At 52.0% G+C, this 27,188-nt stretch overlaps 12 protein-coding genes across 12 annotated transcripts; 6 read left to right on the plus strand and 6 right to left on the minus strand.

Annotated features, from left to right (window-relative positions):
* Nucleotides 1-84: 84 nt before the first annotated feature.
* On the minus strand, nt 85-2,293 carry BD324DRAFT_117647 (hypothetical protein). Its single transcript, XM_022011947.1, has 2 exons — nt 1,619-2,293; nt 85-1,551 (listed from the first exon to the last, which is right to left on the minus strand). The coding sequence occupies exons 1-2, from the start codon at nt 2,028-2,030 to the stop codon at nt 206-208; spliced, it is 1,758 nt and encodes a 585-aa protein (XP_021869310.1). The 5' UTR covers nt 2,031-2,293; the 3' UTR covers nt 85-205.
* A 1,567-nt stretch (nt 2,294-3,860) lies between these two features.
* Nucleotides 3,861-4,759, plus strand: BD324DRAFT_633874 (hypothetical protein). Its single transcript, XM_022016672.1, has one exon. It carries the CDS (start codon nt 4,348-4,350, stop codon nt 4,636-4,638), a length of 291 nt encoding a protein of 96 aa, XP_021869311.1. The 5' UTR covers nt 3,861-4,347; the 3' UTR covers nt 4,639-4,759.
* Nucleotides 4,760-5,047: 288 nt separating this feature from the next.
* Nucleotides 5,048-6,222, minus strand: BD324DRAFT_582666 (putative C-5 sterol desaturase; the record flags this gene model as incomplete). Its single annotated transcript, XM_022013572.1, has 4 exons — nt 5,048-5,200; nt 5,254-5,437; nt 5,493-5,559; nt 5,610-6,222. 4 exons carry the CDS (start codon nt 6,220-6,222, stop codon nt 5,048-5,050), a joined length of 1,017 nt encoding a protein of 338 aa, XP_021869312.1.
* A 1,668-nt stretch (nt 6,223-7,890) lies between these two features.
* Nucleotides 7,891-10,018, plus strand: BD324DRAFT_582622 (hypothetical protein; the record flags this gene model as incomplete). Its single annotated transcript, XM_022013570.1, has 9 exons — nt 7,891-8,527; nt 8,602-8,654; nt 8,717-8,833; nt 8,895-8,999; nt 9,061-9,162; nt 9,219-9,375; nt 9,433-9,635; nt 9,687-9,805; nt 9,862-10,018. The coding sequence occupies 9 exons, from the start codon at nt 7,891-7,893 to the stop codon at nt 10,016-10,018; spliced, it is 1,650 nt and encodes a 549-aa protein (XP_021869313.1).
* A 239-nt stretch (nt 10,019-10,257) lies between these two features.
* BD324DRAFT_652813 (hypothetical protein) lies at nt 10,258-10,771 on the minus strand (the record flags this gene model as incomplete). The annotated part of the gene is made up of 4 exons (XM_022018558.1): nt 10,258-10,306; nt 10,356-10,520; nt 10,667-10,677; nt 10,739-10,771. The coding sequence occupies 4 exons, from the start codon at nt 10,769-10,771 to the stop codon at nt 10,258-10,260; spliced, it is 258 nt and encodes an 85-aa protein (XP_021869314.1).
* A 106-nt stretch (nt 10,772-10,877) lies between these two features.
* BD324DRAFT_633891 (ribosomal protein L10e/L16) lies at nt 10,878-12,296 on the plus strand. The gene is made up of 5 exons (XM_022016673.1): nt 10,878-11,209; nt 11,273-11,281; nt 11,378-11,616; nt 11,701-11,771; nt 11,851-12,296. Exons 1-5 carry the CDS (start codon nt 10,988-10,990, stop codon nt 12,201-12,203), a joined length of 894 nt encoding a protein of 297 aa, XP_021869315.1. The 5' UTR covers nt 10,878-10,987; the 3' UTR covers nt 12,204-12,296.
* A 3-nt stretch (nt 12,297-12,299) lies between these two features.
* Nucleotides 12,300-15,158, minus strand: BD324DRAFT_633896 (calcium-activated chloride channel-domain-containing protein). The gene is made up of 9 exons (XM_022016674.1): nt 14,733-15,158; nt 14,386-14,671; nt 13,861-14,331; nt 13,671-13,810; nt 13,581-13,625; nt 13,345-13,532; nt 13,083-13,301; nt 12,841-13,031; nt 12,300-12,802 (listed from the first exon to the last, which is right to left on the minus strand). Exons 1-9 carry the CDS (start codon nt 15,101-15,103, stop codon nt 12,353-12,355), a joined length of 2,361 nt encoding a protein of 786 aa, XP_021869316.1. The 5' UTR covers nt 15,104-15,158; the 3' UTR covers nt 12,300-12,352.
* Nucleotides 15,159-16,107: 949 nt separating this feature from the next.
* BD324DRAFT_633901 (hypothetical protein) lies at nt 16,108-17,180 on the plus strand. Its single transcript, XM_022016675.1, has 2 exons — nt 16,108-16,302; nt 16,354-17,180. Exons 1-2 carry the CDS (start codon nt 16,230-16,232, stop codon nt 17,136-17,138), a joined length of 858 nt encoding a protein of 285 aa, XP_021869317.1. The 5' UTR covers nt 16,108-16,229; the 3' UTR covers nt 17,139-17,180.
* Nucleotides 17,175-18,276, plus strand: BD324DRAFT_633902 (hypothetical protein). The gene is made up of 4 exons (XM_022016676.1): nt 17,175-17,525; nt 17,575-17,618; nt 17,761-17,840; nt 17,890-18,276. Exons 1-4 carry the CDS (start codon nt 17,420-17,422, stop codon nt 18,224-18,226), a joined length of 567 nt encoding a protein of 188 aa, XP_021869318.1. The 5' UTR covers nt 17,175-17,419; the 3' UTR covers nt 18,227-18,276.
* A 157-nt stretch (nt 18,277-18,433) lies between these two features.
* On the minus strand, nt 18,434-22,242 carry BD324DRAFT_582681 (hypothetical protein; the record flags this gene model as incomplete). Its single annotated transcript, XM_022013573.1, has 10 exons — nt 18,434-18,680; nt 18,729-18,772; nt 18,822-19,362; nt 19,409-19,785; nt 19,829-20,079; nt 20,121-20,233; nt 20,274-21,200; nt 21,239-21,623; nt 21,677-21,778; nt 21,828-22,242. The coding sequence occupies 10 exons, from the start codon at nt 22,240-22,242 to the stop codon at nt 18,434-18,436; spliced, it is 3,402 nt and encodes a 1,133-aa protein (XP_021869319.1).
* A 694-nt stretch (nt 22,243-22,936) lies between these two features.
* BD324DRAFT_603971 (general substrate transporter) lies at nt 22,937-24,860 on the plus strand (the record flags this gene model as incomplete). The annotated part of the gene is made up of 3 exons (XM_022013968.1): nt 22,937-23,263; nt 23,307-24,205; nt 24,249-24,860. Exons 1-3 carry the CDS (start codon nt 23,149-23,151, stop codon nt 24,858-24,860), a joined length of 1,626 nt encoding a protein of 541 aa, XP_021869320.1. The 5' UTR covers nt 22,937-23,148.
* A 129-nt stretch (nt 24,861-24,989) lies between these two features.
* Nucleotides 24,990-27,117, minus strand: BD324DRAFT_652820 (fungal-specific transcription factor domain-domain-containing protein; the record flags this gene model as incomplete). The annotated part of the gene is made up of 5 exons (XM_022018559.1): nt 24,990-25,169; nt 25,208-25,442; nt 25,477-26,353; nt 26,400-27,061; nt 27,104-27,117. The coding sequence occupies 5 exons, from the start codon at nt 27,115-27,117 to the stop codon at nt 24,990-24,992; spliced, it is 1,968 nt and encodes a 655-aa protein (XP_021869321.1).
* Between the last annotated feature and the right edge of the window lie 71 nt (nt 27,118-27,188).

Below are 27,188 nucleotides of genomic sequence, written 5' to 3' on the forward strand. Positions count from 1 at the left end.
GTCCGCTGTCTCAACGCCGGCCAAACGTATGAAGCAACACACATAGGATGGATTGTCCCGAGATCCTCGATCGCGGACATGCGGAGATTCCGGTGCGGCGGCCAAAGGGGACTGACTCTTTCTCCATCTTTTTACATCTCTTCCTATCATGCGCAACAACACGCCACAAAAGCACTACTAGTAACAGCATGCAACTCCGTCCTACTCAATAGCCATACTCGGCATATCCATACTCTGGTTGACCCCCGCCCATACCAGCACCACCTTGACCTTGCCATTGATTATAATACATCCCATGTTGACCACCTCCTCCGTTCATGCTCATCATTCCGTTCGTAGTATTGCCATTCATCATTTCCCCAGGATAACCACCATTGATCGATGCGTAAGGATTGTATCCTTGAGCTACAGCCGCCTGTGCTGCGAGATATTGAGCAGACTGCGCAGCTTGGGCGGCATCGCTGTTCGGCTTGACTCCACTTGGATTCGATCCCTGGGCATCTTTCCCCTGGACCTCCTCCGAGTTGGTTGTCGGTGCTTTGATGGACACTTTTCTCGATTGTGGAGGGGCGAAGAAGCCATTCGCAGCACTTGAACCCATAGGCCCAGGAGAATAAGGCGAGAATGGTGATCCTCTTCCATCCTGTGGGATAGGCGAAAAGTAGACGCCTTGACCCGCCGGAGAAGGGTAAGATCCCGCACTCATTTGCATCGAAGGATGATGTTGATGGTTAGATGGACCGGTAGAAGTGTTGGATCGACCGTTCATCATGGGGGGAGCGGCAGGTGCCCCTGCACCAAAGTGATCAGGTGAGTAGGATTGAGGGGGTGGGTAAAATTGCTGAGATTGCATCGACTGATGGTTAAATCGTTGCTGAGGGTAGAATTGACGTTGCGGCGCGGAGGAGGCGGAGTATTCGGCAGGTAGACCAGTAGCGAGGTTGAAATATTCTCCATTCGGACCCAATGCCAAGCCCTGAGGGAAGTATCCGGGCGTAGGGATCGGAACGGCTGGACCTGGGCCAGCGGATGAGATGGACCCATGATCGCTTCCGGTGAATTGTGGAATCGCCTGAGGAGCCGGCGAAGGGTTGGTAGAGGGGATGAATTCGGGTATGGAGTTGGGTGTACGACTTGAGAGCGGGACAAACTCGCCTGAACTATTGAGTCGTGGGACTGGGGACGGCGCAGAGGAAGAGGGTGCAGTTTGGCTAGCGGCCTGGATAGGTACAGATTGGGCTTGCGTAGTAGCCGGAGGAAGCTTGACAATCTGTTCTATACCACCTGGAAGACGCACAGTGACGGTCTGAGAGACTGGCGCAATCATATCGTCAAGACCAGATTGCGTCAGGGAGTCTTCCGTAGCTTTGGCAGATGAGGAGCGTGATGGAGTGGCGGGTGTTTTAGAAACCGAGGAGGACTGAATGGCTGAACCTGCAGGGATAATTTGAGCAGCTGCAGACCTCGGCCCGGTAGGTGCACCGAAAGGAGGTCGAAAAGCAGGCGGGAATCGTTGGCGAAAGACATTTGGAACGCCACCTCGACCAGGTACTGTAGGAGGGCCGAAATCAGCTACGGTCAAAAAAGAAACAAAAACTACGCCTAGGAGCTCACTCACCCGGTGCAAAGGCGCCTCTTCCCCTTCCTCGACCACGCATGAACCCTCTGTTGCTTTGAAATTGATCCACAGCTTTCATCGATTCGAAACCCTCGTGTCCCCACTTTTGCTCCCTTTCTTTGCTAGCGCCATTGACGGTAGGTTTAGACGTGGTAGCAGCGCTTGCAACCGCTCCCTCAACCGGCGTGGAAGCTGACTCTGCCGGAACTGATTCTTTCGCATCCGCCTCGTTGTCCTCAGCCGGTTTTTGTTCCACCTGCCGCTCCGCTCTCGCACGCTCCTTTGCTTCCATTTCTGCCCACAACTTGTCCATCTCCAATTCCCCAGCTTCTCCAGACTTTTTCTTCCCTCGCGTCGGCTCTTCAGGTGCGAGTTCCACTCCTCTCTGTCCAGCGGCAGCACCTCCAGCCATCGCCAATCCACCTCTGCCAAAAACTGGCGGGAACCCACGACCGCGACCTCTCACACTGCCACCTGGTCCACCTCTGAAACCTCTGCTTCCCCCCCGTCCCCGTCCGTATCCGCTGGTTTGATCGAAACCTGAGGATGCATCCCCGTGAGAAGTCTCATTCCGTTGATCATGTGTCCAAAATTGTCCGATCCTCGGAGTGACTTTCGGATCATTTGCGGCTTTGGAATTGCGTCTCCCGGCCTGAGCCGGAGCATCGGTCCCTTTGTCAGGTAAGAGCTCGACACCACGAGATGAGACCACTGGCTCGTCCAGGGCAAGAGCAGAGGTCGAAGCGATGAGATTGGATTCCGTCGGATCACTGCGTCTTCCTTTGCCCTTGGCCTGATTGGCAGCAGCACTGGCAGATTCAGATTCCCTCTCTTTCCGTTTCGCCTCTTTCAATTCTGCCCTCTTTGCCTTTTGCTTCTCCTTCAACTTTGCTTTCCTTTCTTCGTATCTCCTTGTTTGTTCCTCAGTATAAACCTTTTCTGGCCCTTTCGACTTGGCCCCCGACGGCTGAGACTTGACTCCATCCGCAGGGCCACCATTAAACTGATCAAAGGAGATCACCTCGGCATCCGTCTTGTCGTCTGCCCAAGCGGCGGGTTTCGTGGACTGAGAATCGGCAAACGCAGGGCCTTTGCCGCTGCCCCTTTTGGCGGTCTTGCCGGCCGTCACTTCTTTTGTCCCTATCTCGTCTTCTCCACTCTCCTCCTCATTGTCAGAATCGGCGGTGTCCGAAGCACTGGTTAACGAATCGTCGTCCGACGGATACGTTTCATCCTCTGAATCTGACTCTCCAGCGCCTCGCCGTCTGGGTCGAGCCCGTCGGGTTTTTGGTTTGGATTTGGATTGGGATTTGGCTTTGGAAAAGTGTGGTTTGGATGAGGCGGAGGCGGCGGCGATGGAAGACTCGATGGATTTAGGAACGGAGGATGATGACGAGATGAGGTCGGGATGGGAGGATGACGGTTCAGGGCTGGCGTTTGGATGTTGGAGAGGCAAAGCGTTGGTTGGATTCTCTAAGATTGAGGCTTTGGATGCTGATGAATCCGGTCCTGAGACATCGTCTTTGGAGACGGGTTTTGAGGCTGCTGATTCGTTCACGATGTCATTCGACATTTGGGTATCTTGTTCTGAAGGGGTATGTTTCGTTTCGTCCGTCATCTAATGAAGGCGAGAGACGTGTGAGTTGAGTCGCGGTGGTGTAGACCTGAATAACTCACGATGAATATGGAGAGTGGATTGCGTTGTTCTGTTTGAAAGGGATTTCATCAGCACAAGGCCATCAGCAAGATGACGATCGAGCATATGGAGTAGAATTCAGGTCTCAAGCGCAGAGGTCGGTCCAGCAGGATGAGCATGCGTGATCTCCTCCAAGAGAGGGATCCGACGCCTGCAATCCATAGCTCTTGTCCAGTGATCGACCCGATGATCGATATGGATTCTTTCGCCACCATTGCACCGAATTCTACTACCAACTCATTCACTCACTTTTTTCCCAAAAAAATCCACGGTCTCTATATGTTATAACCAAGAAAGTTGGGATTCAAGTATCTAGAATTGTCCAGATCGGAAGCGTGTGTGTGCGATGTACAAGAAGCCAGAAAGCAGAAACTTCCCCCCGCTATGGATTTCAAAGTCGATGACAAGAAAGAATAAGATGCTGAGAGAGAGTGCAATGATGATGGGTGGGTGGAATCAATTTTTGCGAACGGTAAGATTTAACGGGAGGATCAACTAAAAAGAGGAGAGCTAGTAGGGTCAAACCTGCCCTTTGCTGTAGGTAGCGTTTGCACTAGCTGCCTTCACCTGCATCTCGCAGGCAAAGTCCTGAGCAGCGACCACGGATCGTCAAGTGGAGAATTCAAACACTCTGATTATCAGCCCATCATAACGTCTCTCCGACCCACCGGGTCGGTAGACTACTATGCGATCCTAGAACTGGACAAGGATGCAACGCAGGAGGATGTGATAAGGGCTTGGAGGCGGTTGGTCCTGGTTCATCATCCAGATAAGCAATCTCGATGGAGGAGTGCTGCAGCACTACCAGATACTCACATTACATCATTATCGACAATCTCGCCGACGACGACGACGACGACGAGAACGAGAACGGTGGATAATGATGATGATGACTCGCCTGTGACACCTGATATTCGCCTGATCAACGAGGCAAAGTATGTCCTTTGTGATCCGATTCGAAGGGCAGAATGGGAGGCAGCGTTCGATGCTGCTGCTGGAAACGGTGGGGTCAGTGCTTCAGGACCCGTAACTGATGTCTCGAGGTCCAGGCGCTGCAGGCCGCCATGCTCTACCTCGTCAACCTCATGTCACATTGGAAGTCTCCCTGGAGGCATTTACGCCGCATTACGGACCAACGACAGGCCAGCACGAAAGGAACGAGGAAGAGGACATTGATACCGCTCCACTGTACTACACATTCCCATGTCGCTGTTCCTCAGAATTCGTCATCACCACGAAAAACCTGGAGGACGCAGTGGAAGTGGTCGGTTGTACTGGATGTGGCGAGTGGGTCAGAGTGTTGTACGAGGTGGTAGAAGACTGAGCGAGCGAGCCAGCGAGAGCTTGCCTCAGAGTGCGCTTGGCTGATGACATGGTGCCCCATTTCGAGTCGCTCTGTCGACCGTGCCTCGTCATCTCCCAAAAAAAAAAACCAAACCATGCATCTAGTTGTTCTAGTATTATACGGTTATTCTCCCCAACATCACATTACACTCAACCAAGAAAGAATTGTTGGCAAGCCCTGTCATGCAGTTGAAAGCCGATGCGATGCGCCATGAATGAGTCGTATCCCACGTCGGTGCCGCGCAAAGAAATTAGGTCGTCGTTGTTGGAGTGCGGCTGCGAGTAGACGGAGAGCCGGATGACACTCAATGACCACAGCGACTGGTGTCTGCGCACAGACCGACTCGCTTCCTCGAATAGACATCTCGCCTAGAAACCGCCCCCGCCATCTACTTTGTCTTCTTGTTCTCCTGCTTGATCTCGTTCCCAGCATCGTCGATCAATCCCTTCTCCTTCATCATACGCAACGACTCGATCAGAGGGTCGAGCTCGGGCTCAGGTGCACGATACGAGTCAAAGTAAGAGTCTGCCCAGGTAAAGTACTGTGGTGGGAAATTAGCAAGAGATATCAACCAGAGGCCGTTCTCTGACTCACCTGGCCATAGTTACAAGTGAAGTACAGATGATGCAAGGTGTGATGTGCTGGCGAGTTGATGTATCGCTCCAGGAAATGATCTGTGATCATGTCTCCGTCGTGAATGAGGATCGTCCATAGTTGGACAAAGACAAAGAGCACCATGTAGAGGTATCGGTGCATGGGGAAGACGTAGACAAAGATGCTGTGGAACGTCAACCCTGTCTCGTCGCCATATAGTAAGGAGAGGTTTGACTGACTGATAAGGCAGGGACTGAGCATATCCATCGACTGGGTGGAAAGCGAGAGCAGCCCAAGGTGTGGGCACTTTCACGAGTCAGCACAGCACAGCATGCTTCCCCAAGCAGAAAACTCACTGATCCACTTGTGGTGTGGCTTGTGAATGTGTTTGTAGATCCTCGGGTGGTGCTCCAACCTGTGAATCCAGTAGATGCTGAAATCGGTGAAGAACATGAATCCAACCGTTGACGCCACGAGATAGGCCCAACCGTAATCGTCTACCCTGTTGTACAACTTTGAATGACCTCGTACTTCGCCGAGGAACCAAGGGAGGGTGAATAGGTCAATCCAAGGCGCCGCAATCATGCTTGACTTGATCTCCATCCTGATCTGATTCTTGAGGAACCTCGGGTGATGTTCTAACCGACGGTCAAAGAAGAAATAGTACGAGATGGAGCAGAAGAGGTAGTACAGGATCAAAGCGCCTACGAGCGCGATGGTGTAAATGGATATACATTGTCGTAGGATGCTGTCTCGAGGGAGGAGTGAGCCAGATTTGACGCTTGGATCGAGGGTATGCAGATGAGAAGCGAAGGAAGCGTAGGAGGAAGAGTTGAAGAGGGAAGACAGGGAGGATGCCGAGGCGTTTGTCGAAGCGATGATGGTAGAGGGTTGAGAAGGGTATGGGAGGAAATAGGCATAGGCCTTGTCCAAGGCCCATTCATCACAGAACTCCAGAATGACATCCATGGTGTGAGATGGGTCCTGGCGTGGAGACAGAGAGAGAGAGAGAGTGAGAGAGCTATGCAAGAGTTGATGTCGTCCAGAAGATGTTCAAAGACACCCTTATAGTCTCTCGTTGATTTGTTGTTGACCGTGCCCGAAGCTGAAACAAGAACTCGGATTTTCCAAGCCGAGGTCTGGTCGGGGGGTTTGGAATGTGAGGTGGAAGTGAGTGTAGAGAGGGATGTGAGTGAGCCAAGATCCAAGCTCCACTGTATGATTCCTGTATAGCGCTGAGGTGGCGAACACTGGCTGGCAGCAATAGCAGCAGCAGCCAGTCGCGCGAACGATGTATCTATAGACGAGTCTCTTGGCCTGCCCCCCAAATTTTCTCGTTCCCTTTTTTCTCTCTCGCCTCGGAGCAACACGCGTGGTGGGATGGCAGATTTTTCTACCTCTCGTACGAGCTTCCTTGATTCTCCTTTTGTGCGATGTAACGACTGACTGACTGTGTGTATGGAGTGTTAGGTGGCGAAGAGTAGATAGATAGAGATAGGAATGGAATGGAATGGCAAAAGTGGTACGAGGGGGGAGGAAATAATCAGATTATTATTCGAGTGAGAGACGGGGATCTGGTTCAACAACGCCGAAGCGAACACACACACACACACACACACACACACACACACACACACACACACAGATTCAGGGTAAAAAAGGGGGCAAGGAAGGGCGGGGGAGCAGAGGAGTTTAGGGGATCCTAATCTCGCCGGAAGTTTTAAACTGAGAGGAGACCCTGAACCACGTGGCATTCACAATTGTCGCAGGAATCGGCCGACGGGGTGGGGAGGGGGGGAAAAGGTAGCCATCGGCGAATGCCGAGTGAACATGGAAGTGTCTATCTTGGCTCGAGATGGTTGGAGCCCAGTCTATCTACCCAGTGAAGTGGATATCATGATGCATGGGTGGCTGGCTGATTGGTTGGATCACCTGCACCTGGGGGCATCAAGATCGTGTATCAGCGTACTGTGTATCTCAGACCTATTCAGCAAATGATCCATTCCAATGATGCCGAGAAGGGAAGCATGTCAACCTCGATCACTTTGCGGAGAGCTGTGCTCGTCCCTGAGAAGAACGATTGACCTACTTGGGCCTGTCTCGCTGCTACAAGAGATCTTTCTGGCCTACAGGGTCCTAACCGTGTGTACACGTCAAGAGCCTCCCAAGATATTCAGTATGTGATCGCATCGTAGACCATGTGCTTCTCTGTCTTCTTCCATGTTTTGATCAAGTTCCTCCGAAAGTTCCATCTCATCAGACCCAGATCCAGATCTTCGGTCCTCAAGGGACGAGCTGGCCGTGGGCCATCGAAAAAGTTGCTGAGAACAGACAGGAGCAATTCGAGCAGTGGATCCAAACGGGATGGATGGATCCGTTTGAAGAGCAGGAAGCCTTCCCCTTTCTCCATCTGCTTGCTCCAGTGCTCTACTGACCATCCATGAGACCTCCCCTTAGCTACCATACGTATTGGACTCACTCGGGACAGCTAACCATGTATCGACATTTCTGCCACTCGCCACAGTTCGCTCTTCGCGCCACCGAAAATCTGATGCAATATCCTAATGACGAAAATTCAACTTAGGACTTGAGACTCGATATCGCCTCGTATCGCATTCATAGACACATCACTCAACGATGCTGAGAGCAGCGAGCAGTAGGTTACTCGCCTCTACGTCGACATCTGTTCTTCGGCCTTATCGACCCATATCCACCACTGCGACTCTGCTCAAGAAGAAAAGGGGAGATGACCTTGCAGCTGGTAGTTTAAGGCAGCCGCCTCCTCCTCCTCCGCCGCCGCCTTCTGCTCAGGCAAAGACCTCCCCAAGTCCATCTGAGCGCCCTCCTCCACCACCACCGTCCTTGAATGGTGCTCCCATAACCGCGGGATCTGGGGCTCCCTTGACTGACCCGATTGTCAATCGGCCTGCAGAACCCACCTCGTCATCCTCATCCTCAACCTCACCTTCAGCATCTGGTCCCAGTACTGGAGTTGCCTCTGATACCGCTGTTGACACCAATGCGCCAGAGGAACTGGACCTTAGAGATCTTCCATCGCTTAACATTGAGACGGTGACAGAGTCTGCGAGGATAGAGGAACGTAAACGAGAAGGGGAAGGGTCCGAGGGACCTAAGCGGACGGGAGCGGGCAGGAAACAATACGTCTCAAGTATCGAGAGGCAGAGGAGAATGTGGTTGAGGTACGGAACAGGAGGATTGGTCGTCAGTGGGATAGCATATGCTCTCTTTCAGGGTGCGACGGATGATGGGGTGAGTAAGGTTTACAGAAGGTCGTGGCATGGAGGTATGTCGGACTGATCGTTCGTGATGCTTCATAGGGATCCGGAGGCATCGATGGTCAGTGGAAACGATTCAAAGCTAGTCTGTCGGAAACGTTTGATGTGAGCCAGCCAGCCAACGATAACAGGAATCCCTTCATGATCGCTCATCGTGTCCCGTGCAGGTATTCAACAAACCCGCTTTCAAGACTCTTTTACCGGATCCTCTCCCACCACCTCATCAGAGACCATACACCTTGCTCGTCGATCTGGAGGGCATGCTGGTGTCTTCCACGTGGGATGTAAGTGGATCACCACTACTCGGTCTGTCTGATCTCAACTTGGGTGCTGATGTGCTCGCAGCGCCAGAATGGATGGAAGACCGCCAAGAGGCCAGGAGCCGATTACTTTTTGGCCTATCTCTCACAGTTTTACGAAATTGTCCTGTTCACCACTCAACCTCTCTACGTGAGTCTAGCTGATACCTCCTCTAGTGATTCACGCTAAAAGTTTCGTGTCCGCGTCTCAGACTGCCGCGCCAGTAGCTGAAAAGCTTGATCCTTACCAAGCTTACATCCCTTACAAACTATTCCGCGAATCGACCCGAACGGCAGGAGGCAAGACTGTCAAGGTGAGTCTGATACGACAACGTACGCAGCAATAAGAGAGACCGCCAACTCTGTCTAGGATCTTTCTTACCTCAATCGAGACCTATCCAAGGTCATTCTCCTCGACACGGACCCCGAGCATTCGGCACTCCAACCTGAAAACTCGGTCATCATCAAACCGTGGAAGGGGAACATGGGTGACAGAGGTTTGGTAGAGATGATTCCGTTCCTGGAATGTAAGTCCGCTTCTCAACTCTCAAGATCTAGACCCAATTGACCTCTTCTCATCCCAGCTATTGGCATCTTCCAACCGCCCGATGTTCGACCTATTCTCGAATTGTACCGCGGGAAAGATATCCCCGTAGAATACGCCAAAAAGGAGGCAGAGTCCAAACGACAAGTTTTGGAAGAATGGAGACGGCAACACCCGACAAATGTGCATGGAGGTGGGACCGGTATGTTGAGTTCGTTGTTTGGAAGCGTCGCAGCGGTGAGAGTGATTGATCCATTTGATGGCCCGGAGACAGACGCTAAATCCACTTGATAGCCCGGCCAGCAACGGCCCAAAGAGCCCATGACGTATCTGGAGCAAAAGCGAGCGATCGCTCAGAGGCAGTACGAAGAAGAACAAAAGTACTGGAGGGATCACGCTGAAGAGTTTGCCAAGTGGGTCATTAGGCTTCGCAGCGTTGTCATCGGATCACTAACGTGATACTCGGCAGGATGATTGAGGAGGATAAGCAAAGACAATTGGCAGAGATGAAAGGGTCACTGTGGGGTTTCATGACGGGTGCTCCGGGCGCCAATGCACAAGCACAGGCTCAGGCTCAAGGACAGGATCCTCATGCGGTGCAGACCGCGAATAACAGCAATCAGTAAGGGCGGCACAAGGGTAGCGGTTCTCGATTAGAAACCACTGGAACATGATCTCTACTGTATCACCACTTTATGCAGCTTTTCTTCCCTCATCATCGCAGTCTGCGCTCAGCGAGACTCTTAAAACCCCCTCGTGAATCCTCCGATCCTTGTGTATCCTGGATTTGACCATTCCTGTCTAGTCCTCAATGCTGCATGTCCGAAGAGGGGGGGTCTAACGCTGGTTCTCAATGCCTATACACCTAGTGCTTTTTCCCCTCCTTCTCAGCATCAGCAACGAATTGGCGGATGCTAGGGCAACCGTCAGCAAGCTTCTCCTCAGCTAGCTCGCAAGACCCACAAGTCTAATTCATCTTTGGAGTCGGTCGTGATTCCAAGGTCTGAATCCGTGTTGGAGGAGGAAGAGGAAGAAGCAGCAGCGGGTTTAGGGACGACAGGTTTAGAGCTCTGGCTCGCTTTGTAGGCGTATGCTCCACCTCCAGTCAAGAGAATGGTACCGAGGGCACTGGGTGCGACTGTCAGCTGGATATCGTTCGCAAGAGTATCGGAGTCATCATCAAGAGGCCACAATAATCGTCGGGAACGGTTATGACCAAGTAGGATTACAAGCGGGTGTATGATGGACAAACAGCAAGGGCGCCTATGACTCACAGGTACTCATTCTGTTGCATGGTCAGCTCAACAAATTGTGCGCTGACAGTGAGGCGGAGCACCCTAACTCACCTTGATAGATTTGCCTGCTATGACATAGGACATGCTGGGCAGAGAGACTCTTGTTTTGGAATAGTTACACTGCAGCAGCAGCAGATGAAGGGATGGATCGAGGATGGACGAGAGCTCAAATCTCCGGCTATTTCCGACCGTGGCACTTGAAATCGACCACCACCTTGAAGCTCAACTTTGTCACTGACTTTGAGAGACCATACTTTCTCGTCGTCGCGAGACCCGCCAGACTTGAAGAAAGCTTGCATCATGCTATCCTACCTCCGTCAACCATTCACCTCCCTCGCTTCCATAGCTCAATCTTCATTCGCTTCTTCCTCTCGGACTCGATTACCTCCTCTCGCATCTTCTTCCTCCTTTAACCGAATTTCATTCCCTGCTCTTGAGCGACCGCAGACCCGTGGATTGAAGCAGGTATTGGCACCGAGAAGAACCAAGCATAGAAAGTCCCAGAAGGGTCTACCTATCCATGTAAGTGAAGAGTTCTAGTGTTGGCAGGGGTTCCAAACAAAAAGCTAACGTTTCGTGCAATAGTTACCCATCGTGAGTTTTTTTGTGGGAGGGAGGGTTCGACACAAATTCGTCTTGAAGCAGGCTATTGCTCAGACGGATGAACATGCTGATGATTGCTCAATTTAGGGTGGCTCGATCCGAGGGACCACGGTCAAATTTGGAAACTATGGACTCCGAATCCTCGAATCGCATCGTCTATCCGCTGCTGTCCTTCATTCATGTCGTGAATCCTTACGAAAGAAATTGAAACCCGTCAAAGGGTTCAAGTTGTACTTGAGAGTATTCCCCGATATACCCATCTGCGTCAAGGGAAACGAGGTCAGAATGGGCAAGGGAAAAGGTGCCTTTGAATTCTGGGCCTGCAGGTGAGGCGGATCACAGAGAAAATCGTCATTGGCCTTTGCTTTCGTGCTGATTGGGTTGTCCCCGTCCCCGTCCCCGCCTTGCAGAGTTCCTGCTGGTCGTGTCATTTGGGAGATTGGAGCGCCGGGAGGTATGCCTGAACAAGTGGCTAAAGCCGGTCAGTTAAGCCACGCGGGCTCTGATTGATTAGAAACGACAAGAACATGTCACTGATATGAAGGGGGCCTTTTATCCAGCTCTCAAACTCATTCAGGTCAAACTGCCCGTTCGATCCGAGATCATCAGTCGATCATCTCCCCCTCGACTAGGTACATTAGTCTCGCATGACCTACAAGATCTCCGAACGATCAATTTGATCCCTGTGGACCAACTTCCACCACCCCCGGGCACCCACTATAGGAAACCCACTGTTTCCAGCATGTCGCTCTTGAGCGCTGCAGCGGAAAGCACTGGCCCGCAAATGGTGTCTAAGTTTTCAACCGCAGAGACCCTCGATGGATCTGAAGAGAGCGAAGAGGACCAAATGAAGAAGGCATTGTTACTGGCGGAGGAGATGGGAGGAGAGATTGAAACAGAAGCGCAGCTCTGAACCGGGTCGGACCCAAAATACCACCACGGGCATAGTTGGCCGCATATGGCTCCGCTCTCTGCGACAGTCACACATGTATAAAGTCATAATGGTAATAACGTCGTGACCAGCTTCTATAAACTTTTCCTCATTGAACCAGCTGATGATAATCATTCTGCCTTGGACACCCTGCCAATCTCCCTAGCACCCTCTTCCCCACCATTCCAGAAGCCTTTGCCTACAGCCCATCCCCTGTACTGCTTCTTCTCCAGCTTTGCCAGCTGCTCGCTGACGTCGGCATGATCGCCCGCCAATCTTTGAATCTGAATCTCCTCCTCGCTTCCTTTCCATAGCGCCTTTTCAGTTATATACTCGACAGCCCAGCGGAGAATGATAAAACCGTGTGAGGCTGTCAAAGCGACGGCGGCTAGGGGCACGAGCGTGGGTAAGATCATCTTCCATGTTGGTGACACGTCATATGTTGAGACGATCTTATGAAGGTAGACTGATCCTGTGGATGGGATTTCGGGATTAGGTGATTGTCCAGGTAATAGAGCTGAAGGTCGGAAGAGGTAGATCAACGTAGCATTGGTCACTGCTCCAATCCACGCAATAACGTTCTAAAGGCATCAGTATCATCTCCCCTAAGTGCACTCACCAATGTCTCCAGCCAGCTGCCAATCGTCTCCACCCGATCGCCAATCGGCCGCCTGACGTGCCTGGTGATCTTGATAGCGTCACTTCGGAGTTCAAAGTAGTTGTTGGCAAAGGCACACAGCGGAGCGAGAGGCCACACGATGGACCAGATAGTCACGTAGCCGAATTGAGTGACCATCTCGGCGTAATCAGCTGACGAGCAACATCAGTCAACCGTGTTGTCTGAGCTTAGATCAGATTCACTGAAGATGGAGTATTCCGGCAGCTTGAGCTCCCGCTCGACCTTCTGTAAGAACTTCTTCTCAACTTCTTCAGGCGTCTTCGGCAGCTTTTCTCCGGCTTGATGGACCGAGACGACCTCCTTGATGGTCTTCTTGCCTGATCTCCATTCATCCACCCGATTCATGATGTACGGCAAGACGAGCTCGGTAAATGCGTTGATGACTTGACCGTTGACCGTGTCTGAGAGCATGTTTCGGCGAAGCATCATCATGGTAAGACTCACAAGCAAAGAGCTGTCCTCGTAGTCTGCCCGCTTTGATCGCTGCCAATTTACGACCGCTCGATTTCGGTCCAAGACCAGCTTGCTCAGGCGTCTTGGCAAATTTTACGCTCTCCCCTTCAATTTTCGAGCCAGACAGCTGACCTTGGACAGCCGCCATGATAAAAGGTCCAAAGGGCACGTAGACATAGCTGGAGCGCGTTCAGCCCAGAACGCATTATCTAAACATCTAAGCTCACGCAGATAGGAACAGCTGCAGGTACGCAACGATCGCATTCATTGCGCTGCATTCCTGGTCAGCTCGTTCGTTCGTTCATTCTTCTACTCACAAGGTCTTTGCTGTCAGACTCTTGTCCGCACCGACGGGTGTGGGGTGATCTTCCCATTTGACGAGACGTTTAGCCAGACGCTGATAGAGACCGGTGATCTGGGGAACGACGAGGACAAAAATGGCCGTTGGGAAGAGTGGCTACAGGAACGTCAGAACGGGACTTGGCATCACGCTGGACTTTGACTCACGACGACCTGCTTGCCCACCCCATCGTAAGCGTGCGAGACAAACGCCTCGAGCATGAAGATGCACATGATGACTGTGCCGAGGATGAGTCCGCATCCTACGATGATAGGGATCGAGGCAGCGACTTTGAAGTCTCGTTTGAGGTCATCACCAGCACGCACGACATCGATCACTCGTTTGCCTTTTTGACCGGGACGGTCTAATCCCATATTCGCAACGTATTCAGGTCTCAATCGACCGACGGCGACGGATTCACAGCCTTTCGTACCCCATTGAACGGCCAATTTGCGTTCCTTCACACGCCATATGGCTACGAAGATGGTAGAGTACAGAGCGAGGATGATCGAGTAAAGCGGAGGATACGATTCTGGGGCGGTGAAGAAGTAGAATAGGATCGAGATAACGGATAGAGGGAGGAGCGATAATGTGTAGGTAGTGAGAAAGTTGAAGTAGAGGTGGACAGGAGGGGGTTGCTGCAGAAATCGTCAGACATCTTCATCACGGAATGGATGAGAGAAGTGACTCACATGCCTCGCCAGACCTTCGCTCTCCTTATCCGTCAGATCCGTCATCAAGCCAATCTTCCAATCACCCCCTAGTGTCCATTTTTCTATCCAATCCTTGTCTGCCTCTTCATCGTGCAACGCCATGATACTCTTGACTCGCTTCCATTTACCTTTTCCTGGCGTGATACCAAGTCCATGTTGCATCTGAGGACTCGTCAAGAGGTCGTAGAGGAGGCGAATACGAGTAGCGGGTGATGCGCCATTTGGGTGAGAACAGGGTGGAAGGTTGTGCGATTTGTCCATGATTCTGTTGCCGATGTATGTCAACTTGAATCTCTTTAAACATTAGAGGAGATGAATAAACTCACTGTTCTATCTCGACCAGCTCTTCTATCTTCTCATCCTCTGCACCGACAAAGACCCATACTTCTTCTTTTCCTTTACCAGACTTGCCAGCTCTACTAGCGACTCGCAGTCCGCCTTCACCTTCCAACGCTCTGAGTAGCACCTCGTAGCCTTCTTTGATATCATTCTGGGATTTGGCTCTATCTCTGGGATCTATAGCGATGGAGTAGGGGATGACGAGATCCACCTGGTACGGGTTGGACAAGTGAACAGCATCGAGCTTGGTGGATGTGTCTCGGGCTGGGATAGGTGGACCAGGGACTGTATTGGAACTGACGATGGAAGTGTTGGAGGTAGATTTGGACCGAGTCACTCGCTGAGGTGTCGTGGCCATCGTTCTAGCTTTGCTCGTCAGCGCAAGAGGGACAATGGTCAATCAATGAACGATAGAATGCTCTCGGTTGCGGAATTCCTGAAAATGACGTCGATCATCATCAATCCTTCTCGTCATTATCATTGAGTGGCGATGCCACATTTCTGCCTACACACCATTCACATGTTCAATGACAGACAGAGGGAACGCTTGAGAGAGACGGCGACTGGCCCTGGTTTCTTGAGGCTTTCTCAATGCCCAGCAGAGGATATACGGCCCATTTCCCAGCTGATACGCATCATGAACCAGCGAGTTCCCACTGAGGATTCTGTGAATGAAGGCATGTTCAACAGCCCTCTACTTCCCCATAGCCCACATCGGCCACGTCTGCCTCATTCTATAAGCCAGCACAGACATCAGACGTTACACATTCTGTAGTGTAGATACTGTAGAGAATGCATCTGTCACCTCTGGGAACCAGAGATTTTTCCCGCTTGGTTTGTCAGCCCCCATGTTTGACCACGCAGGTAGAAGTGCATGACATCCAGGGCACGTAGGCCGACGATTCTACGGATGCGAGTTGTACAACGTCTCGTTCGGGGAACGATTGATCGACATCGTTCGCGAGAACGTTCGATAAACACACGCGGAACGGGAAGCTCTGTTGATCGAACGCGCACCATCGACGAACTCAAGCGCATCTGCTACTCTGAAAATCGCACGAGAAAGGCTGTAAACGACTTTGAAAGCTACCTTGTGGAGGTTGACTCCATCAAGCAAGATGTAGAAGAAAGGAAGAGCTCCATCAAACCAATCTACCCGGTCCAGATCGTGGCTTTCGACGTTTTCGTCGCGGCACTCCTACATTCCTCGTCAAGCGCGGTGACCGAGTCAGGACGCTGTCAAAAGGGGCTTGGGGGATCACAAGTGACGAGATCCTGACGCTCAGTTCCGAGGGTCCGGTACTGGATATTCGCGCCAGTGGATATCTTACAATCCACTCTCCTCGTGTATTGCGGGGTTCGGCCCGGACCTGTTCGGGATCCGAAAGTCGGATTAGCCCGGAGCTCTTCACGACTATCAGGACCATATAGATCGGTCCTTGCTTTTCAGCCTGCACTTGTCAACTCGCTTTGCCCTCTCAGCGATGCCCATGGAGGGACTTACTAGAGACCAGATAGATCAGATTCAGTTCTTGGACATCGAATCTCGGCTACAGGGTGGGTGACGACCTGACTGGCTGCCCTACAAGCTTACACATCGTTGATCAGGCGTCGACAGATCATGGTCACCGAATACAGTCAGAGTCCGCATGGTCTTGAACTACAAAAAGATACCCTACGTAGAATCTTACATCTCATATCCCGACATTCGAGCCTTTGGCGAGAAGTATGACCTGCCTCTGAATACCAATTATGATCCACCGAGATCGACACTCCCAGCGATTCTCATCCGGGACAAACAAGGCAAAGTGATCAAGGCAATGTTGGATTCGAGAACCATCTCGGAGCTATTGGACAAGTTGTACCCTGATCCTCCCATTTTCTTGCTGCCCATGGGAGATGAGGATACATCGAAGGATGGGACGACAGTGACGATGAGGCGGTTCGTCAGGCTTCTCTCACCTGCTTGGGGTGCGGGACACAATATCGTCGTACCAAGCATCCCCAGCATCTTGGACCCAAGGGCAAAAGTCTACTTTGTGGAGGATCGAGCGAAAGACGATCCATTAGGACAGAACCGAAGTCCTGAAGATTGGGGAGCGGAAAACCCGGAGGATGATTGGGAACCTTTCATCAAGGAGCTCAAGGCTCTCGCCGAACTGTTCGTCCATTCAACCGAATCGTCTCCGTTCCTGGCAGGTGACAAGCCATGCTATGAAGACTTTATGCTCGCCGCCTTTATCACCTGGTTCAAGCGAGGCAGCGAGGCTAATTTCAAGCGCCTGATCCAGGCGGGAGAGAGAGACGATGGGGTGAATGTTCTCAAACGCTTCTATGAGGCATGTCGGCCGTGGGTCGAAGGACATGGCGAGGTAGTCGAACTCAAAGACTGATTTCTGGACGTGCATGCATCATCAGCACCTGATCAAGTCGACGTCAAACGGAATGTTGTGTCACGGTCTCATCTTGCAGTTGCTCCTCGGCTCAAACCACATTTTCAATTCCATCTTTTTCCTTCTCAGTGCTCTGCTTCCATATTTACTCCTTCGACACCTTAGTCAGTCATAGCATCCCGAGGCTGAGGAGGACTGAACGATGGGCCAGTGAAGTCTAAGGTGCTCAACTGCGTTCGGCATTCGCGGTCTCTGCTGGTACAGCACTGATTCATTAAAAAATGGACAGTCGTCCACATCATGAGGATATTCCGGCGCATCCTCTAGCCAACCGGGGGGAGGGGACAATGGTGCCTTATCCAGAGGACGCCGAACAGATGTACAACGGTGAGTCAGAGCCTCTCCCATGTTGCCCCAGAGAGCTGATCCCCAATAGAGCGATTCCACCTGATCAAGGAGATAGTGCACGAGCTCGAGGATGTAAGTGATTGGTTACTATTGCTGGACTTGAGTGCGATCGTCTTATGAGGAGGGTCCTTAGTGATACCTCCTTGTCCGCGATGATCAGCTGGGATATCGAGCCTTGCGACTGACTGGACGTGCTGACGTCTCTCGGTCTAAGGAAAACGACCTCATTGCGATAAAGATCGCTCAGTTCGAGGAGCGCATCAATTCTCTTCGTCATCAAAAATCTGCCAATGGGTGAGTCCTATCCCGCGGAGGCCGACAGAAAATGACGTGTCGCGCTCAGGGATGTGAAGAGGGCGTCTCCCTATCCAGCACAAGCTTCCCCAGCTCCGCCCACCTCCCACTCCTTCCGCGAGCCTCCGCCCTCCGATATCCAATCGACGGGGACAGTCCCTCCCGTTCACCAACAATCTCCACCACTAGAACACTCCTCGATGGACAAGAGCGCTTCCAATGGCCATACAGCAGCGACCCACGAGCCTGGTGATCACGACATTCCTCCAGTCCTACCCCAGTATCCCGGTCAACCGCCCGTACCTGCCGATACACCCAGATCCTCAGACGCAGGGCGCGACACGATGGCTCAGAGCGATGATGACGAAGTCATGGATGACTATTAGGCGGGAAGGAGGCAGAATTGTTGTACGTTCAGTGTCGTCGATAGGAAAACATAACCTCATGCATGCTTTTCAAGCCTAGTGTATTCGAGAGGAGAATGATCATATGTCGTATGTTGTAGCTACACAGGAAAAATATATACAGGAAACTGGCGGTCAAGCACCGCTCAGAGAGCCTCCGATCCGAGCCGCTACATCTTGACTGCTTGTCTACGCTTCCGTCTGAATCGTCGGCTCCCTCGTCTTGTCCTTCCCAATGGGGATCCTGTCCTTGACACCCCTGAGCATCCACTTGCCAGTCCTGTAGGCTTTGATCTGAGCTGGACCTCGACCTCGACTCTCGAGCTGCCTCTTATGCGCCTTATCAATAGCCTTCTTCTCGTCCTTGTCGATCACTCCGTCATCCATGAAATGAGCCTGTCGCTCTGCGATAGCAGCTTCGCCTTCCATATGATCACTGGTCACGGTCAGCTTGTCATCCTCCAATCGACATCAGACTGCTCACTAAGCTTCCAGTGCGTGTCGTCGGCCCTGGCTGAGGCGCAGTTTCTGTATATCATGTTAGTTTGGGGACTCAGAGCAGTACGAGCCCGCTGACCTCGTGATCCTCGTCGAGTCCCGAGTCAAGCTTCATCTTGGCAGTTAGCCAGCCGATGACCTTGAAATCATGATGTTTGGCAGTCTCGTCGTTGATTGCATTCTGTCTGAGATTCTCGGGGTTCGCGGTGGTCAAAAGAGGGAGCTTGACCTCTTGTTCCGTATCATCGGTCAAGTCTTGCAACCACAACACGGCAAGGGCTTCAGGCTTCGCGCCAATACCGAGGGCCGACAGTGCGCCTTCTTTGCCGAGTTCAAAGATGACGGAAGACTGATATCGCGTGTATATTGGCATCCGTAACGCGTCCATTTGCCAAACGACCGTACCATCCTCGTGGCTCTCGGCAGCCTTCTTGGGCAGAGATTCAGTCTCCTCGGTGGACACTACACGAAGGCGAGTGGGATGAGGATTGAAGACATCTCTGGAGTCTTCGTTGATGGTGACTCGGACATTTTCAATCTCCAGCGTGCCAGTCTCCCATCCTCTCATATTCGGTGGCAAAGTCGTTTGAACACCACGGAACGCGAACGAGATGTTGGCCCTGTGAATGAGTCAGGAGAGGTCACATTGGTGTTCTTGAGTCTCACTTTCCAAAGCCTATGCCCTCAGTGATCGCGTACATCTGAGTGACAGAGCTTGCCTGTGCAAACACTTCGCTGAGTCGTACACTGACAATACCCAAAATGGGATCCGCTTCACGTAATCTTGAGTCTCGAATGACCACTCGAACAACGGTATTCTCCCAATCTCGGACAAAGATCTCTGTTCCAGCTTCAAAGTAAGGGTTGGTGGTGTATTGTTTGACTCGCGTCCTGTAGACCAAATTGTCGTTGACGATGAATTCACCATAACCAGATGGCAAGTTGTCAGATTGCTCGGAGGGATCATCTGTATCCTGTCCAGCTTCACCTTCACGATCCTTGCCAGACTTCCCGGTGAGGTTTTGACGTTCAAGATTGTTGATCTAGCGCGGGCGATAAGCAGTGCTCTCTCTCCCGAGGACTCACTTGATGCAAAACAATCGACAGAACACCCGAAGGCCATTTTGGATCGGGTCTCGTCTTTTCGACGTCGGGAGGTGCTGGTGGCAGGTCAGTCTTCGCTGGCTCAGGCCCTTTGTCTCCTGGCAACATTTGCATTTCCGGAGCCGATTTCGGTGGGGTCTTTGCGTTGCTGGCCTCCTCTAGTGTTGGACCTCGCTCAAACTCCTTGATCAAGGGAGCTTTCTCAAAGTATCCGATTGACCAAACGAGTTTTCCTGACGCGGTCAACCTGCCGTATGAAGGTGTGTGATCTCACCTGGCATGTCATTGGCATCTTCAAAGCCCATTAGGCCGTCCTCTCGTCGAATCATCTGGTTCGGATTCTCCATCAATTCGGTGACGGGAATTTGAACACGTCCAACCAGGTCACTGTGTCCTGTAAGCAATAACGTCGACTCTCAGTGCTCACTCAGCGCTCATCTTGTCGCTGTCCCACAACATGGCCGACAGATCTTCCTTTGCCTTGACTTCGTCCATGGTCAAGAGAAGCACTGCTGTCTCTTCAAAGACAGGATTCAGATCTGCAAGGATGATTCTCGTGGAATACAGTGGCTTTCCAAACTTGGCGTATGCGAGAACGATGTATGGATCTGACTTCCCGTTGTTATCTTGAGCGGATAATCCCTCACAGTGGTGCACAGTGATGACGAAGACACCAATCGCACGAGTGTCGCCCACAGCGGCTCCCGAGAGCATTTCCTGCAGATTCAAAGTCATCGACTTGGGTACGGACAACTCTGCGGTTCCGGCGGCAATGCCCATCTTGACAAAGCTCGACACGAATGGCAGGTCGAGGACATTGGGGAGGTGTTTGGACATTGGGATTGCCGATACCTCCACGGAGGGCACACCACATAGGGCGAATGTCAGGTTGCGGACGTAAGGAGGTTCAGGGATGAATTGCACTCGAAGTCGAACGATGCCCATGACTTGCTCGACCTGAATCCAAATGGGCACAGGGATGTGTAACCAGTCGTACATCCCAATGAAGAATTCAATGAGGAGATGGATGTTCTTGGCCCGGAGATGGGCACCTTGACCGGGCAGAGCCGCGTACGAGAAGGCGACCTCAAAGTTGTAGTAGTCTCCGGCTTGGTCTTCCTTGAGCTCCTTGCCAGCAGTGTCCTTGGTGGGAATGTCGTCGTTGCCTTGATTGATCCAAGATGTCTTGGGATACCCTTCATCTCCTGGCTGATCCGGTAGCGCCCTGATTGACGTGATACGGAATGGGTTCGATCCTTGTCCGATGTCTGTGATTCTTACAGCGTCGACGAACGAGGGGAGAGACTGCTGAAGGATGTCTTCAACCATGTCGGCGACAGAGATGAACAAAGAACTAGACAATTAGGACGCGCTCGCCCCGGTACGACTCACGGATCGACCAGACCCCACACCAGCTTGATTAGCCCGTTCAACCATTCCACACTTTCCGGCATGGGAGGAGAGAAGCTTTCTCCGCGCTGTCGGTGCAAGTCTTGACGGACTCGTTCAACTTCTTTATCAACGCCTCGCATCACGATATTGATCCCAGTCATCAAGGCGAATCCGATAGCCCCGCATAGTGTGCTACGCCAAATGAACTGTGTGAAGCCAGAGCCCCATGCGACAGAAAGCCAGACGAGGAACATGCTACCTCCTGCCAAGTAGGAAGTTAACCTCAGCTTGGAAAGGAGAGCTTCGAGAGACGCGGGACGTGCAGGCGGAAAGGGGTGGTACAGAATGTTAGAACCGTGAGTTCGAGGCTGGGTAGCGTCAAAGTCTGTATTGCGGGGGTAAGGTCAGCATAAAAACTCCCTTGGGAATGTCGCCCACCCTTCGGATCAGCATCCTTGACGATGATTTCTGAGCCAGTGATCGGGTCTCGTACCCGACGCTGACCCTTTTCAGCGTGTTTGAAACGATCGGTGGGGCTGCCTACAAGGTGTCAGTCGCTCGTGCACGATGATCGGCGGTGACTTCTCACGCTGATTGGCAGTCATCTGTTCCATCATTCTCTGCTTCTCAGTCGGTGGTTCATGCTTGACAGCATCTCTCTTCCGATGAAGTGTATGCTTTTGCCCATCAGAATCTCCTTTTGCTTCTTCTTTGATATCCTCATTCACATCAGGGACAGTTGGGCGATCCGTGTGGTCCTCGTCATCCCCCGTTTCGTTGTGTTCCTCTTCGTTGGCTCTTTGCCTCTCCTCAGCTTCCTTTCGCCTGGCATCGACAATCTCAGCATATTGTCTGGCTTCTTCGTCGTGCTTTGCTTGAGTGTCGCGATATGATTGTATGGTCGGTACTGGATGACTGGTAGAGTAACCTTGACCGACGACTCGCGAAGGAGGCGCCGGAGGAAGGTCGGGGAAATTGGTAGTCTGCGAGTCTGGGTCTGACATGGCTGGCTGATAATGCTGCGGCTGTAGAGGAGCTACGATGGGACCCTGGTCGAGCTGAGGGCAGACTTGGGCGAGGAGTCCAGTGATATACACGACACCTCGACAGTTTCCCAGACCCGAAGAATGAGTCGCCAAGTACAAAAGTCGCTAATCCTCTAACTTTGGGCCATTCCCATCAAAAATGACGTCAGCCCCTGAACGGAGGGGAGTGTGGCACTTTGGCAATTACATGAATGCTTTCACCAAAGACGATGTGCCCCAGGTCAAATGCATGATTGAGCACAGGGCAGACACTCTATGGGTCGGCTGACAGCTGAATATAGCAGATTCCAGAGCTCGTTATCTCGGGCGACAAGACCATAAAGCATATCGTCGTCAAGACAGGATTGTAGCCCAAATCCAATTACCCCACGATCAATGTCAGGTCGATCAGATCATCAAAGCTCTGGGAACGCAGGGCATGCAGGCACAGCAATGTCTTCAATTGAGAGTTCAATGTGTTTTGTATATCCGTTCAGCTCCCTCAGATAAGCGTGTGAAGGCTGTAAGGAGCAGACATGTTCCGAAATGCATCCATCGTGCCTTTCACCGGATCTGATCTGTTCCGGAGCACATGCATGGTGCTGTGTTCGAATCAGACGTGAAATGTGACCATTTGAAGCAAGGGTTCACGCCACTCGCGCAGAGATCGTATCACTACCCCATCCCGGCGTACACTATCCCGAGGGGAGGGGGCACCGACGGGTGCACCGGCAGACAGATTTCCGATTTGAGGCGTTCCGTGAAATGTTTCGCGTACGACAATCTTTGCCAAGGTTTGCTGAGCCCCTACACGGGGGAGATATATAGTCCGGAGCATGAACTCATATCTTCTATTCACATCCGTCTTTGGTCCCAATTCTCATCATGCACACCGAAGAGAAGCTCTTAGACGAGACCGTTTCCCTCGAGAAGGCTGAGGCCATCCAGGGTGAGACGTCGAACGTCCCTGAGGAGCAAGTCCTCGAGACTAGATATGCTTGTGAGTCAGGTGACTCGGAGGATATAACCTGACAGTCGATCAGCTCTGGGAAGATGGGAGGCCGCCAAAGTCTTTTGGAAAGCCATGCTGTATTGTCTGATCCTGAATTGGGCGGCACTGAACGATGGCTTCCAGCAACAAGTCCCAGGAAATGTCATCCCGATGCCGGCCTTTGTGGCTCAGATGGCGGATACCTTCATCGATGGCAAACCTGCAGTGTCTGCCAAAGTTATCTCATTCTGGCAGGGCTTCGCTGAGATGACAAAAACCATTGGCATGTTTGCCGGAGGATACTTTGCAAATCGATTTGGTCGAAAACGCGCATTTATCGGTGCTGTGGCTGTCCTCCTCGCCGGATCCATCGCTGAGATGACCGTTCAAAATTGGCAAGGCTGGCTAGGAGCAGCCATGCTCATCCGATTGGGTGTCGGTCTCGCTCAAGCTATCTTGGTCACATATGTTTCCGAACTTGCTCCTTTCCAGATCAGAGGGTTCATGATAGGGTCCTACCAATTATGTCTCGGTTTCGGACAACTCATCAGCTCGGGGGCAACTCAGATCATCGTAAAGGCTACGCCCGACAAGTGGAGACCCATCGTCGCCACGGAATTCATCTTCACCGGAATCCTCGTGATCCTTGTCTGGTTGCTTCCCGAATCGCACATTTATCACGCTCGAAAGGGAAACCACGAAGCTGCGAAACGATCTATGCAGCAGCTGTACGGTACAGCTCCGGGTTATGATGTCGACTACGAGTACGAGGTCGTCAAACATGGAATTGAAGCCGAGAAGGAATGGAGTGACGCCTCGAAGAGTTCGTCATTCTTTGAAATCTTCCAAGGATTAAATTGGCGACGAGCACTCGCTGGATGCGTCGGAATCTGCTCTCAGTGGGCGGCAGGGGCGCCCATCGTCTTTGGTTACAGCACATATTTCTTCCAGGTGAGTCAACTGCTCGATCTCTCCGAGTCTGACCTCGATTCAGGTCGCCGGCCTCGGTACGGACCCATTCCTTATCACCATCATCACTTTAATACTGCTCATCATCTCAATCTCCTGTTCCCTGATCGCGTGCGAATACGTTGGTCGTCGCCCACTTCTCGTCGGTGGTTGTTTCATGATGCTGCTTTTCAACGTTGCTCTGGCTTCTACTGGCTTCGCATCTGGCCCAGGCGCTGGGAAGGCAGCTGTTGCTTGTCTCCTGCTCTGGGTGCTATGTTATGGGGCGTCAGCCGGTCCCATCGGATTCGTGGCAGCTGGTGAAACCTCTACGCCTCGACTTCGTGCCCAGACAACTTCCTTCAACCTTGGTTGCTACGGACTCGGATTCGTTGTCTTCCAATGGAGCGTCTCGTACATGATCTCGCCAGATGCTGGAAACATGGGAGTCAAGGCCATCTACGTATGGGCTGGTATGCTGGTCCCCACTGTCATCCTCCTCTATCTCTTCTACCCTGAAACCTACGGACGAACTTACTGGGAGTTGGACGAGCTTTACGAAAGGAGAATCCCAGCTTGGAAATTCGCTTCTACCCAAACATCTGCACAGCGATCTGGCTTGAAGAATAGAGCTGTTCCCATATCTGTAGGTCACTAGTGTTACAGTATATGCATTCTCATGAATCATGTGACTGAGTGGCAAGAAGATCCTCCCAAAAGTTTTCTGGGATCTCCCAGTTCGGCAGAGTTGCACTGGGTAAGTTGGAATTAGACCTACAAACAGAGATCAGTCCCGAAGAGCAGACTGTACTCGCAATGCAGTGTCATGATCAAAATTGACTTGGAATGTATCAAATAGATCAGCCCAATTTGCAGGTTGAGTGGCGATAGGCGACTTATTGGGATAACTTTGAACAATCGCTCGCGAGACGAGCTGCTCTATGCGGGACGCATATGTTTGGCCGAGCTGATATCAGTCACTGTTCAGCTGTGAGATGTACATACTTGTCGCATAGCGGAAAGCTCTCGGAACCAAGAAGTCGCCTTCATTAACGCTGCCTTCCAGGAAACCGCCTCAGTGTGCATCGGTTCCCAAACCAACGACAGAAGGACCGTAAGAGCCGCTTGGTAGCCAAAGTACAGAGCATACCATTCCGTTTCCCTCTGAACAGGCAGCTGAGCCGTGCGGAGGCATTCTCCAGTGCTGTGCATGTTCGCCATCGCCAGCTCCCGTGAAAGTCTAATAGTCAGCATCTGATAAGTCAAGCTCATACTGGACGCAACTGGCTACGGCTGGATCCGTGAAAGAATAATGCCAAGATGCCCATGCAGCGGCTAAGAGGACCGGCCGGTACAAAATGACACGCTGATCCCTGATCCGCCATTCTTGCACGAAAAGCGCCAATTGATTGGGACCAACTCGAGGCGTTTTAATGTTGGCAGGGACCTCAGCCATGGTATTCATTATTAGTCGATCACACCATTGTATCTGCTCAATGGTAGGGGCCTTCTCCGAATGCAATATTCGAGAATATATCTGAGACGTGACATTGGCGAGATGAGCCTGCACGATCAATGCGGAATAGACTGTCGGCTCGTCTTTATCATCAGGTCTTTCCGTAGTGCTGACAGTGAGACGCTCGTCATCGCAATTAACCGGCATCTGTCGGCTTGATATCATTGTTGTACCCACACCATGCGGACGACCAAAGGTGATCGAACATCCAGCTTCCAGTGTAACCAAACAACACCACACGCGGAGTCGGATCTCTGAACGCAGAAGAGACGTGGACTTTTGAAGTGTTTTGGCGGGCAAGTGCAGGCCCAAGGCTATGGCCATCCTAATTGCCGAACCCAGGCACAGATATCCTGCGTTGGGACGATTCGTATGCTGGAGATAGATGGCCATAATGGCCAGACCTTGCACGAGTTCGACACTACCCTCCTCCAAGAAAGATTGCTGTAAGGCGAGTCTTGCTTGAAGGTAATACTTGGAGCCGATCGGATCCGACTCCTTCTCCGCCTTCTCAAGCTCCCCCATAGCGAAAATCATGTTGAAGAGCACAGATGGTCCCGCTCCAGGCGACATGGACAAGGCACCCAGCATCTGCGCTCGAGCTGTTGGTTCATGTACGATCGGCGTCAGTCGATCTGCCAAGCGTTAGCGATCGATGCGCACTCTCCATGAGAGACTCACGAAAGTATCTGAAATAGCTCTCCACCAGTGGACCGACTTCTGACCATTGCAGCATCCGGAATTTGGTGCCTTCTCTCGCTACCTTGGTTTCCCCTCGAGGCGAGATATGAGATGAGAGGGAGTCGTAAGGAGAAGAGAAGCCGTCCGCTAGATTCCACGACGAGAGATCTCTGTTCGGTTCGAGAGGTGTCTTGTTGGGATTGGACAATCTTTCGATGGCACTGAGGAACGTCGCGCTCGATGACAAACCCAAAAATGAAGAGCCCTTATGAAGAGGGCGAGAGTCACCTCCCATGCCGTCCAGAAGGTTAGCGGGTTCGGGGCCTCCCTCATGCCACGAGTAAGAGTCTGAACCTGGCGAGACATGGTCCTGATAGTCATACGCAGATTTAAGAGGCAATGTGGATGGCGATCCGAGTCTGGTCGGTGGCAGAGGATCTTCAACATAGATCGCGGAGGTAAGATCCGGTCGCGGAGGATCACGGGGGGATTGAATGGCATTGATCGCATCAGATCGCTGGGCCAGTCGCGAGGGTGTTGAGGGCCTCAGATTCAAGCTGGAAATCGCGAGCTCGGTCCCAATCTCGTGAGCCAGAGCTTCGAGATCCGTCAAGGACACATCGGGGAATACAGTTGACCAGATGAACTCAAATTGGGTGATCCTGAGCACGGAGGGTGAGCTCTATTGCAAACTCATACCTTACCGCTGCTCCAGCATGGTCATCCTCTGTCGAGTTAAGGGCGACCTTTCCGGTCTCTCGCCATAGATGCATTCCCGGGAATCTGCAG

Source organism: Kockovaella imperatae, assembly GCF_002102565.1.
Source record: "Kockovaella imperatae strain NRRL Y-17943 chromosome Unknown BD324scaffold_12, whole genome shotgun sequence".
Lineage (NCBI taxonomy): Eukaryota > Fungi > Basidiomycota > Tremellomycetes > Tremellales > Cuniculitremaceae > Kockovaella > Kockovaella imperatae.

Excerpts from the sequence above, each read along its gene's own strand:
- BD324DRAFT_633891 (XM_022016673.1), top strand. The coding sequence starts at position 10,988 with ATGCTATCCTACCTCCGTCAACCATTCACCTCCCTCGCTTCCATAGCT. Across the intron at positions 11,617-11,700 it reads TTTGAATTCTGGGCCTGCAG|AGTTCCTGCTGGTCGTGTCA; the intron begins GTGAGGCGGATC and ends CCCGCCTTGCAG. Across the intron at positions 11,772-11,850 it reads TGAACAAGTGGCTAAAGCCG|CTCTCAAACTCATTCAGGTC; the intron begins GTCAGTTAAGCC and ends CCTTTTATCCAG.
- BD324DRAFT_117647 (XM_022011947.1), bottom strand. The coding sequence starts at position 2,030 with ATGGCTGGAGGTGCTGCCGCTGGACAGAGAGGAGTGGAACTCGCACCT. Across the intron at positions 1,552-1,618 it reads AAGAGGCGCCTTTGCACCGG|TACCTGGTCGAGGTGGCGTT; the intron begins GTGAGTGAGCTC and ends GCCCTCCTACAG.
- BD324DRAFT_633874 (XM_022016672.1), top strand. The coding sequence starts at position 4,348 with ATGTCTCGAGGTCCAGGCGCTGCAGGCCGCCATGCTCTACCTCGTCAA.
- BD324DRAFT_633901 (XM_022016675.1), top strand. The coding sequence starts at position 16,230 with ATGCCCATGGAGGGACTTACTAGAGACCAGATAGATCAGATTCAGTTC. Across the intron at positions 16,303-16,353 it reads CATCGAATCTCGGCTACAGG|GCGTCGACAGATCATGGTCA; the intron begins GTGGGTGACGAC and ends ATCGTTGATCAG.
- BD324DRAFT_633902 (XM_022016676.1), top strand. The coding sequence starts at position 17,420 with ATGGACAGTCGTCCACATCATGAGGATATTCCGGCGCATCCTCTAGCC. Across the intron at positions 17,526-17,574 it reads CGCCGAACAGATGTACAACG|AGCGATTCCACCTGATCAAG; the intron begins GTGAGTCAGAGC and ends GATCCCCAATAG. Across the intron at positions 17,841-17,889 it reads CATCAAAAATCTGCCAATGG|GGATGTGAAGAGGGCGTCTC; the intron begins GTGAGTCCTATC and ends TGTCGCGCTCAG.
- BD324DRAFT_633896 (XM_022016674.1), bottom strand. The coding sequence starts at position 15,103 with ATGGCCACGACACCTCAGCGAGTGACTCGGTCCAAATCTACCTCCAAC. Across the intron at positions 14,672-14,732 it reads GAGCTGGTCGAGATAGAACA|AATCATGGACAAATCGCACA; the intron begins GTGAGTTTATTC and ends CATCGGCAACAG. Across the intron at positions 12,803-12,840 it reads GCAGCTGGCTGGAGACATTG|AACGTTATTGCGTGGATTGG; the intron begins GTGAGTGCACTT and ends TGATGCCTTTAG.